The sequence below is a fragment of the Oryx dammah genome, unplaced genomic scaffold (assembly GCF_014754425.2).
Source record: "Oryx dammah isolate SB20612 unplaced genomic scaffold, SCBI_Odam_1.1 HiC_scaffold_29, whole genome shotgun sequence".
In the NCBI taxonomy this organism is placed as follows: Eukaryota; Metazoa; Chordata; class Mammalia; order Artiodactyla; family Bovidae; genus Oryx; species Oryx dammah.
Window position 1 is genome coordinate 7,675,085 of NW_024070213.1, and position 12,303 is coordinate 7,687,387.

General features: G+C 42.1%; 1 protein-coding gene across 1 annotated transcript in view; it reads right to left on the reverse strand.

The window, feature by feature from the left end:
* Window positions 1-11,525, reverse strand: part of EP300 (E1A binding protein p300) — a 68,991-nt gene extending 57,466 nt beyond the window's left edge. Inside the window, exon 1 of the mRNA XM_040233224.1 lies at window positions 10,928-11,525. Within this exon, the coding sequence (XP_040089158.1) occupies window positions 10,928-11,021 (94 nt within the window). The 5' untranslated portion in view covers window positions 11,022-11,525. The remainder of the gene's footprint in view (window positions 1-10,927) is intronic.
* Between the last annotated feature and the right edge of the window lie 778 nt (window positions 11,526-12,303).

Below are 12,303 nucleotides of genomic sequence, written 5' to 3' on the forward strand. Positions count from 1 at the left end.
AGATCCCTGGAGAAGGGAACGGCTACCCACTCCAATATTCTGGCCTGAAGAATTTCATGGACTTAATATAGTCCATGGGGTCGCAAAGAGTCAGACAGGACTGAGCGACTTTCACTTTTCAGGATATGAACAAATCTGCATGCTCTAGCCCACTCAGACAAAGAAGATGAAGAATAAATCGACAGACGAGTCTAGAGTAAGGCAGACTGGTGAGGAGGTTGCTGCTAAAGGGGCATCAAAGAGGTCTATCAGAAGAACTCTCTAACTACAGTTGGGGGTTACGGAAAGAAAGAGAGGGATGACTCTGAAGTTACTGGCTTGGATAACCTGGACATGCCCGTATTTAAGGGACAATGATCTTGCCAGCAAAGAATGCTAAAATTCAACACCCTCCTCCAGCCCATCTACCAGGAATACTGTCCTGGAAACCAGGTTCCAAGAAGGTAATGCTCGTGGTGTTCCATGCTTGAGAGAGAATTCACTGAATATAGGTAACAGGAGATAGTCGGCCGTCTAAGTTAAGAGCAGTGAAGCGCATAAGCCAGACTACAGTGGACTGAGAAATAGGAGGTTAAGATAGTAAATGACAGAGAGAACTTTTCCTGGATACTAAGGTGAGCTTCTAACATGTTTAATTTGCTGACTCCCCTTTCTCTTTGATTAGAAATGTACAAATCTGAAATTTATCCCATTACCTTTAAAGTGTCCCATGACAAACACCGTAGAACGGTATCACGAACAACCTGAAATGAATGAACTCACACTATCCAGGTAAGGCCTTTCCTGCTTACTTTCCAAAGTATCGACCGATCAACATCAACAGCAGGCTACTTGTATCAAATAGTTTACTGACAGGTTTTCATATACAGTTCTCAGATGCTCAAATATAAAAGGACTTTGACTAAAATGCTTCTTCAGGACTTCCCTGGAGGTCCATGGTTAAGACTCCACACTTCCATTGCAGCGGGCTCGTTTCAACCCTGGGTTGAGGAAATAAGATCCCAAATGCCAGGCGATGTGGTCAAAAATAATGTTTCTTCACCTGAGTATACATTCAGTCCAAACATGGTGGCACAAAATGAGGCTACCAGGACAGATTTTAATCTGGTTTGAAAAGTTCAGCATAATACATTAGGTTTATCCAATGGACCATGGATAAGAAATGTGACTTATTTAAACTAAAATGAATTTGGACTGAACATGTAGGAAACTAGTGTTGAGTCAAAACACCCTTTCATTCTTACATTCTGATTCTGTAGATTACCCTTGGTGTCTTCTATATTTCTGTGGTCCTCACAACAGATTTAGCTGTATCATCTCTTGTACAAGAAATACTTAGCTGAGAAATTGGGCACATGTTCACTACTGTAAAATATATAACTGAAGTATAACTTTCAAAATTAGGATTACTAACAATATAACCCCAAACAGTGGATTGTCTGAGTATAAAGAAAAGTTTAAAGCTACAAACTAGGATGCAAAACTGAAATAATTTTGGCTCAAAATCTAATTCTACTGCATAAGAGAATCTCTTGCACTTACTAATTTTTTCCCCATTTATAAAGTTCAAACTTTATTTTCTGAATATACAGGCTTACTTTTTGTACTTCAGGTAAGGTGAATTCAAATAAAAACTCAGTTCTCTTAAACTGTGGACATTAAGCGAAATACCTGTACAAATTATTCTGAAACTAGTCAATTTGCAAGTATCTGCCTAAAAGACAGAATCTATCCATCCACTCCTTTAAGCTAGCTTTCTCTGTGATATTAAAGGGCTTCCCTGGTGATATTAAAACTGCTTTTAAATGAATATACAATCCAGATCTCAAAACCTTTCTTTAATCCCTGTGGTGGGGCCAGAGGATGAGTAGGAATGGGACAAGAGTGGAGAGGAACTGAGTCACAGCAAACTGAAGGGGAGCCAGGTGAGTGACAAGGTGGGCAGAGATCTGAGGTTTTAAAAAAATAAGGATTGGAGATGAAAGTAAAATCTACAGAACTTTAATAATTCTGAAAATGGTTTGGCTAGATATGAAACTATCAATCTCACAAAGATCTCTCCTTAATGGTTTGGGGCACTTCTATTCTTAAATTAACTCAGCTGTTTTGGGTGCTTAAAAAATCACAATGTTGGCCTTTAAAATCAAGGCAATTTTGTAAACTTCATGATAAATAACTTCTACTCAGTTCTGTAATTCAGAAGTATTTTAACACTCTGTAGATGAAGCAGAATTAATCTAACCATAAAAACCCACCTGTCAAGGAAAAGATCACAGACATTCAAAACTACAATACTGAGCTTAAAAGAACACTAAAAAATGTAATGAAATATCCACAGTGGGGATTCCGTGGTAAAGAGCCTGCCTGTCAACACAGGAGACAGGGGTTCAATCCCTGATCTGGGAAGATCCCACAACTAAGCCCGGGCACTGCAACTACTGAGCCTGTGCCCTAAGGGCCCAAAAGCCACCACTACGGAAGCCCAGCGTGTGCGCCCCAGAGCCTGCATGCTGCAGTAACAAAAGGCGCTGCAATGAGAAGCCCGCACACTGAAACTGGAGAAAAGCCTCCGCAGCAACAAAGACCCAGCACGGCCAAAAAGTATATTATATTAAAAAAAAAAAAATCCACGCTGGAGAGACAGGTAAGACTTCTAATACTTTACGAAACATCTCTAAGTTATACAAGTTTGATCAAACACAATAATCAATATAAGTTTTATAATCAATATTAAGTTTTATAGGATTACACAGCTATGCATGTTGGCTGGTGCTGAATTTCAAAAGCCAACAGGCAAAAGCACGTATTAATTTTCAAAACATGCATTCTTAACAGTCTTGCAACCATGACATCAAAAGGTGTACCTATACTTGGGGAAGTGACTGACCTGAAGTTTTATTCTTTACCCTAACACATTTGTGACATTTCTTGGTGTGAAATTAAAAAGATGAGGACACTATTATTTTCATTTCAATAAATACCCACTTTACCAATCAACTCAATTACATGTTTATATTAAGCCTAAACGGCATGCTAACTTAACTACCACTGATCATTTCTTGATTTTGAGTATAGTAACATCTTGTGAGCAGCTTTGCTCTGAGGGCTGGATTTGTTTGCCTAATTGGAGTTTGTTCCAAGGGAATGCCTAGGGGGCTCCTAGAGAAGCTATCATACCCTTTTCTTTAAAAAAAAAAAAAAAAAAAAGCTTCCTAGAAACTGTACATCTGTAAAGAAAAAGAGCATGACTGTTTTTTAATCGGCTTTATTTTCTACATGTATGACAAACAACTAGTAACAAAACTTGGATCTTAACAAAATAAACAATTCACTTTGAAAATTACAACTTACCAAAACCCTCAAAGACAAAAGATAACGTGCATGTCCAAGAGATAAACGACAAACCCTAGGTCTTCCAGCCATTAGGTTCTGTCGCTGTTACCGATTCCGTGCAAAGCTTCTGGAACTACTCTTCCCCTGACCAGGCCACTATTCTCATAAAATGTTTATTCTGATGGTGAGATAAATGTCAAATTCCTTAGCATATTTCTGTCTTTTTCAAAATAGGACTCTAATATTCTTTTCCATCTGTCTCCTACGAAAACATTCCACCATATAGTCATATGTGTTCCAGTCACATATAAACCACTTATGTTTGTTCCACCTGAAATACCATGCCAAGTTTCCCTACTTCTTGTTTTGTTTTTTTTTAAACTGCTCCATGCGGTTTGCAGGATCTTAGTTCCCTGCTGAGAGACTGAACCCAGGCCCTTGGCAGTGAAAGCGCGGGAGTCCTAACCACTGGACTGCAAGGAAATTCCCAACTTTCCCTACTTCTAAGAAAAGGCAGGTCATGCTCTCCTACCCTTATTCAAATATACATTTCCTCTATGAAGTTTTTCCCTAATACTTAAAACCCATTCTGTCAAAAATAATCCCTGGACTTACCTGGTGGCACAGTGGATAAGAATCCACCTGCCAATGCAGGGGACACAAGTTCGATCCCTGGTCCAGGAACATTCCACATGCCTCGGAACAACTAAGCCCATGTGCCACAATTACTTAGCCTGTGAGCCACAACTACTGAGGCCCACTCAACCTAGAGCCAGCAAGTAGCCGACTACTGAGCCCGTGCACCTAGAGCCAGTGTTTCCCAACAAGAGAGGCCTGTGCACCGACAGGGAAGCCCCCGCTCCCTGCAACGAGAGAAAGCCTGCCTGCAGCAACAGAGACCCAGTGTGGCCAAAAACAAATAAATAAATATAGAAGCTGTACATGTCAAGAAAGAAAGAATCCCTATCCTCTGCCTTCATCTAACCCATTTTAACAACTTGTATCAGAGTATAACTTATGGAAAAACTGTGTAGATATGTATACCAATTCCAGCAGATTCTAAAGGCTTTGAGACCAGAGCCTGCACCTTGCTTTCACCTTTATGTGTGAACACTTATAACTTGGTAGGTAGTCAATGTTTGTTAGCTGAAATGAAAAGTTTTCCAAATGAAAACAGTGACTACTCAATTCAGGAGAACTGCACAATTTCAAAATGTGCAAAACTTAACTCATCAAAACCCCTCCCCCATCCATACCCACACACATCTCTTCCTATGCTTGCTGTCTCAGTAAATGACATCCTCATCAATCCTGCTGCCCAAACTTGAAATCTGGGAATTTCCCTCTCTGGCAATATCCTGACATCACCAAGCTCTGCTGACCACACTGCCCCCTCAAACCTCACTTCATCTACTAACCCAGGCCACTCTCATCACAGCTGAAATTCTGAAACAGTTATCTCACTGGTCTCCCTATTTTCTCCTTTTCCTTTCCAAACCATTCCTCATTTGTCGATCATCTAAGCCTTAGACTCTAAGGTACAATTCTGTCTATACATTTTAAAAAGCTAAAATGGAAAGTCTAAACTCTAGTAAGCAGTAACGCCAGTAAGTCCTGTATGACTGGCCCCTTACTAACCTATGCAGTTATATTTCTTGCTGTCCCCCAGCTAGATGAAATGTAAAGATTCCCTGACAGACCAGACTCTTCTCCTTAACCTGGGCTCACTCTTAGCAACCCTGTCTATCGTTCAAATCCCAAGATCAGATTCCAGTTTCTTCAAAGACAGCCACTAGAGCAACAGTAGCTACAGGTTAGGTATCCCCATTTCTCCCACTGTACACTGTACTTCCCAAATACAATACTGGCCCCATCAGACTTAAATGTTGTTCTCCTCCCCTTATCTGCAAACCCCAGGAAGGAAGGGTCCATGACTTTCTGGATTACCACCATATTCCTCATTCTGAGCATAAATGCCTAGCACACAGAAAATGTTGGTCCAACACAGGAAAACTAACTGGCAGCCTGTCAACTCTTTTAAACTAGTATTTTTCAAACACTAGTCATGAGCCACAAGCCATAGTGGCTCATGAAATCAATGCAGTGGACCACAACCACCACTTTTAAAAAAAAATAAAATGTAACAGAAAATATCAGAGTAGATCACAAAAAGTAAGGGTAAACAGGATAAGTACTGTTTGTTCACTTGCTGAGACAGGGTCTCTGGTTCTCCATGTAAAATGTAGTTATTGGGTGTGGCCAAAAATACTGAAAAGCTGTACCCTGCTCCTTCTACTTTTCTTCCTCCTCCTTTAAGAAAGTTTTAAGATCCAGATAAATAAAAAATAATGCTCAACCACACGATTCTTTAGAAAAAAAGACATTCTTACCTTGAGCATTTCCAGTAAGAACAATCTTTCTTAATCGCCTTCAATATGTGACAGTATGTATGTATGTGTGTATACACACACACACACACACACACACACATATACACACTCTTGATCTCTGCTCCCATATTCTTATATTCTCAAAAAACTTCACATTTGAGTTGATGATGTATAGGCTAACTCTGCAGCATAAGCCTTACTTTTAAGACTACTCTCTCATTATCTTTAGCCAACCTATCTGTATATCCATTAAAAAATATACCTAGCACTGCTTTTGTGGGGTATATTTAGCTAAGGTTAAAAACACTTAACACTTAAAAAGCTCATACTGTGTTACAGCAAGCACCATCCTAAGCGTTTTTAATATTTACTTGTTTCATTTAGTTATTTGGCTGTGCCTGGTCTCAGTTGCAGCATGTAGGAATCTAGTTCCCCAACCAGGGATCGAATCCAGGCTGCCTGCATTGGGACCACGGAGTCTTAGCCAGTGGCCCACCAGGGAAGTGTCTATTCTAAGCATTTAATAAAGAGAACTCTCATTTATTCCTCACCACAATCCTACACTTTGGGCACTACAGGTGAGGAAGCTGAGACAGAAAGATTAAGTAACTGGCCTAAGGCTCACAGTTAACAAAGGCAGGCCTGGGATTTGAACTCTGCTAGTTGGACTCTAAAACCCATTCTCAAAAAAATAAATAAATAAATAAAACCCATTCTCAGCCACTCACTTTCCCAGTAGTGTACATTTTACTTTTTTCCCCAGTAGTTTAAATTTTATACTCTCAACTAAATTACTCCTAATTGACTTTGGGGGCATTTATTTTAAAAGATGTACATTCAAAAACAAATGATATCCAAATTGTTCAGAATAGGCCTTAAAACCTCAATATTTATTCTCTTAAATCTTTTTCAAGAACTGAACAGTAACAAAAAACTTTCCCATAAAAATTTTAGAAGAAAACTACTATCCACCTAATTTTAAAAAATCATCTGCAATAGCCAATGTTTTAAATATTTTACACGTGGCATAATTTAAGTTTCGGCTTGCCCATTAATTTCTCTTAATGCCTGCCATAGTGGGGGGGGGGTGCGTAATCAACTTCAGAAATTCTCAAAGGAGGAAACCTTAAAATTTAAATCACACCAAACAAGGTATCTTATTTTTCCATTAATTGTTGGGTGTAAGAACTGGCAGAATAACTCTTGAATTGTTTTTGTAAATATACCAGGAAGAAGCTTTTTACACTCCCACTTGTATCTGCAACATTCTTCCTACTCTCTTTTTCTTTCCTATTTACCGCTTACTGTTCTTACAAACCCACTATGCACTAATACTCAACTTTTTGTTTTAATTCCCCTCCGTTTTATAGAACAGACTAAGGAGAAGGTTCAAAAGCAAAGTAAAACAGAAAACAATGCCAAAAGGCAACCAAGGCAGAAACCCTTTCCTCCCTCCCCTTCATCCAATCGCTGGACATGGCAATGCATTTCTTACCTCCGCAAAATAATATGAACTCTAGCTGGAAAAGGGAACTCTACTGTGACACACACAAGATTTACAACTTAACAAACGTCATCTTATCTTACTATCAACCACAGACAACTTTCTGGGAGTGCTATAAATGAACTTACAAAGTCTTAAGAATAAGCAATTGCCAGAGTTTAAGGCACTTAAAATGTTTTGTAATTTAACTTAACACAAGGTCAGCAATACTTTGCTGGACTGAACAGCCATAACTCAAAAACTTCAGAACCACAACTCTCAAGCAAACCTTCATGCCCCCAAAATAAAATTAAAACATAGTTATCACTGGTGTAAGAGCTAAAAAGGAAATAGTCTCCAATCAAAAATATTTTCTTTGATGATAAACCACAAAGACACAATGGTGTCCTGAGAAAGAAACAGACATTTAAAAAATCCTTGCCATACACACAAAAAATCCATTGCATACCATAATCTAGTGTTCAAATGCAGGTATAGCTGTCCTTTGCCTTCAAAATGAAAACAGGCATAAAATCCAAGCTAATTCTGACACAGAGGACACTGTAGAGCCACAAAACTGTATCAAGACCAGAAAGAGCCTACTAAATATACCAGATCATGCTGTCATGCCTCTTTCCAGACTGTCCATATAGCATCAAGTGTATACAAAGCAGTGCTAGAACGTGTCCAGTGAGCAATGAAGGCAACGCATCATCCCCATCTTTCCTGTCACTCAAGGTATCACCACAAACAGGTTCAAGAAATATCTGCAAGACTTACATATTAACTATTCTGGTCAATAATTTTACCAAAACAATTTGTTTTAAATAAATGCTTTTATGATGCAGGGCGGTAACAGACGTGGTAGGACAGAAAGTCATTTGATTTCTCAAATAATTCTGATCTAACCATACCAAGTTATATAAAAATTTCAATGGATCATGTGCGAATATTGAGACAAGAACATAAAGATGCAAAAGCTGTAATTCTCTTTCTCCTCATTTTGACATGTAAAACTTGAACTTAATTCAAGCTACTATAATCAACCTGGAAAATTTTTTAGAAGAATCTCTGAGAATTAAATAAGTCATTTTCATTCTGCATCAGTGGATAACCTTAGAAGTTCAAATTTGGAGATTCAAGCACTAATTTTGTTTTGTAATGTTTCAGCATGTCAACCCAATTGGGTTCCAACTTTCTTCCCTATAAAACTGGCACACGCAAACACTCTTGGCAGGTACACGTACACTATTAAAACTGCAAGCCTCAATCATTCAAAAAAAGTTTCTGGAGTCTAGAATTTGGGGATCATTTTGAACAGTTCTAGATAAAATCAATCAGTAAGTACTGAGGCATAATTTACATTCACATTTATAAACTACCTAGGGTGGCAACTCTAAAAATGGAGAAGTTACAAGTTTAAAATGTAAAGTTTTAAAGAGTGAAGTGTTTCTATTAAAGTTACCTGCAAACTTAAAACTACATCGTGCTTGATGTAAAAACAGTCAATCGATCGAAATACAATGGTGCCCAATGTGAAGTTCACAGGGGGACAGTATATTCTTAATGTTCATTCTCCTTCCTCCAGCCCCAATCAAAAAATCCAGACTGGTCAGGATTAAAAATTAGACACCAACCAATTCCTGGATTAGAATCTTACGCGGGGCGGGGCGGGGGTACAAAAATCAATCTTCACTACAAAATTTAGAGACAAGTAACTAAGATAAACTCTTAACACTGAGTTAAATCTCAATGTTGAAGAACTTTTTAAATATAAAAACCTACTTGATACATTTAGTACTCTTACAATTATTCACAGGTATTTCAAGTAGCAAAACAGTTTCTGTGTATAAGTCAGGTGAAACACTACCAAAATAAGTTAAAGTTACCAAGTACACAGATCAACCTGAAAAGAACTATCTGAACAACAGAGCACAGTCTCCCTTTCAGGCCTTGCAGTACTCCCAAGACTAAACTGCTTAAATGAGGAATTGGCAAAATAGTACAGGTAAAAAGTTTTCTTTACAATATCCCCAAGTCACTGGCTAACTCAAATCTATTACTATATTACACAAAAACTAAACAGCAAAAACTACCACAGTACACAAAAACTAAAGAAACAACACAAAAATCCACAGGTGGAAAAGGAGTCTAAAGGTAATCTGAAAGTCCTCCCGAGCGACATTTTAATAAGCGCAAAGGAATACGACACTCAATACGTGTATGAATTCTGAGGGTTAAAAAAAATATCCCTGAAGACTACAGAAACTTCAAGTAATGAGGACAGATCAAAGTTCATGTACTGTCAACGTTACAAGCCTGAAGCAGAGGAACTCTGCAAAAATCCTCAATCTTTGCAGGTTATCTTAAATTCAGGATACATCTTTTAAAAGCAAAAAATCCAAAGCATTTTGCCATATCCTTACATTTTCACCCATGGAAAGGAAAACTACTTAGAACCATGCTTTAGAAGTTCTCTACAAACTCAAAGGGTACATTTAACTCCATTATGCACTATCACTGGCAGATGGAGGGATGACGTTGAGCCTGTTTTCTCAGGGTGTTAAAGAGATGCTCCGTAGTAAAGGGGAACATCTTGTAGACTGTCAGATGGCCAGCCATTCTTCGTCTTCATTATCCTGGCACCTCAAACAACTATGACAGCCAAAGAGAAGGTCGGTGCCCATCAGGATAGCACCAAACTCACTGTGAGAAGGGAATGATACAAGTCTCATTTCTCTTGACAAAAGGCTGGTCCACAACTGAGTGAAGTAAAAAATTTGAAGTTTTTTTAAACTGCAATCTGTATCCCCATACATTGTTTAAAGTGTAAAAAGACAAAACCTACAAATGCAAAACTTAACACACATTTTAAATTCTTGTATGATCAGTTTATGTGGGCAGTTCTTGATTGGGACTCTCAATTTCTAGTCTTGATTTCCAAGTACATAACTCCACAGAATCAGTTAACCCCCCAACTCTTCCCAAAGTAACTACAAATTGCAAAGAAAATGCCTCTGCTCTCTCCCAACCTAAAACGCCAGAAATTCAGACATTTTGGTCTGGCACCAGAGAAATGAGAGAGATAAAATGAACTGCGCTCCGTATTGATTTTAAAAGCAAATAAGGGGGCGGAGGGAGCTAAGAATGGTTAGTAAAATAATTCATACCAAATTTCAGGTTTGACGTTTAACTTCACATCAAGCCTGAAATCCTGGATCTCACACACACAAACAAGTAAAACCAAGAATTTTTACACCTTCATCCTCAACAGAAAATTTTATGCAAAAAGGAATTCTTGAAGAGTAGTAGAAAGTAGAGAAAACAGGACAAGTAACGATCAGGAAGAAAGAATTCACAATTCCTCACTTAACCACAAATTACAACTAAAAGTGCAAAAAAAAAAAAAAAAAGCCCTTACACTCAAATGCACTTCCAAAATTAAACTGCATGATAACGACAATAAAGGCCATTTTTACAGCACCACTCAAGAGCCCTAATTCCAGAACACACATCGATATGACATAGTGTGGCAACGAATGTTTAGGAAGCAAAGAAAATGGTTCGACTACTGGACGCCTTCGATCAGCTCATTCAAACACCTTTAAAATCAATCAAAAGGCAGAGAAGTAAGAAGAGAGAAGAAAATATGGACGAATAAAGGTGCTGCAAGCAGAAAAGATTGAGGAGGAGGTGGAAGGCCAGGGCTCCCGAGACTAACCTGTGCCATCGCTGGCGGACGCCGAGAGGGCCGGAGATGAGAGTTTAGGCCGCTTGGCTGAAGGCGGCCCCGGTTCCACGACATTCTCGGCCATTTTTAATTCTTTCGGAGATACGGGCGAGGAAAAGGAGAATCCTCGGGAAATCTCTTCTTCAGCCCGGGGTCCCCGCCCGGATCCCGGGGGTGGGCTTAGGGGGCTCCGCCGGCCCCCGAAGGGGGTGGGGGGAAGTTCCTTTTTCTCTCCGCCGGATCGCGGTGGCTGAAGAGGGATGTGGACTCGATAGAAAAGGTAGGGGCAAGTGCGAGGGGCCGGGCCTGGGCCCAGGCCCGGAGGAGGGCACAGGCACACAAATGCGCCGAGCGCGTCCGCTGCGGCGAATCCCCGAGAACTCGCGACTCTAGAGGCGCAGTCCCCGACCCGCCACGGCCGGCCCCTGCCCAGCCGAGGTCTCTCGGAGCTCCGCCGCCGCCATCAGCTTCTTCCTCCTCGGCGCTGTCCTCCTCCTTCTCATCGCCACAAGGAGGCGGGGGCGAAAAGCGGGGAGAGGAGGAGGCGACAAGAGACACTCACCTCCTCCCGGTGCCCCCTCCCGGACCTGAGCCCCCACCCTCCGAACCCTCCTCCTCCTCCTCCTGCCGCCGCGCTCCGCGCCGCCGCCGCCGCACCGGCCCCTAATGGCCGCAGAGAGCTCGCCCGAGCTGAGAGCCAGGCTGGCGCCGCCGCTTCACATCGCGCGGCGGAGGCGCGGCGAGGACGCCGGGCGCGGAGCTCGCCGGCCCAGAGGGCCGAGGGGGGCCAGGCTGAGCAGCGCCGCCTGCCCGCGCCGACGCCGAGCCCACCGAGGAGGCCCCGCTTCTGGCGAGCGGCGCAGGCGGCTTCCTCTCGCGCCGCGCTCTCTCCTCCTTCGCCCTCCCCTCCCGCAGAAAATAAATAAATACGGCCGCCGCTACGGCCCCCACCCTCGGCGGCCAGGTGCCTGGAGCGCCCGCCCCCCGGGGCTCCGCTCGGGGGCCGCCCTCGACGGCGGGCGAAGGCGCCGCGGGGCGCGGGGTTATGTAATGGTCCCCCCTTAGGCGTCGACGCCGGCCCGGCTCCGGGGCCGCGGTGGGGGTGTGTGCGGGCGGGAGGGGGCTGGGGGTCGCCTCAGCCCGTGCGCCCCGGGCCCCCTGCCACTGTCTCGGCCCCCTGCCGCCTCTCTCCGGCCCAGCTCCCCTCCGCACTCTCGCTCCCGCAGTTCGCACTCAGCCCGGCGTCCCGCTTGCCCACTCTCGCCCGCTCCCTCTCGCCCTCTCTCCCCCCGAGCCTAGCACACAAACAAGATGGCGGCTGTTGTTTCTTCCCTCTGCCGAATCCTCCTTACAGGCTAGCGGTAGCA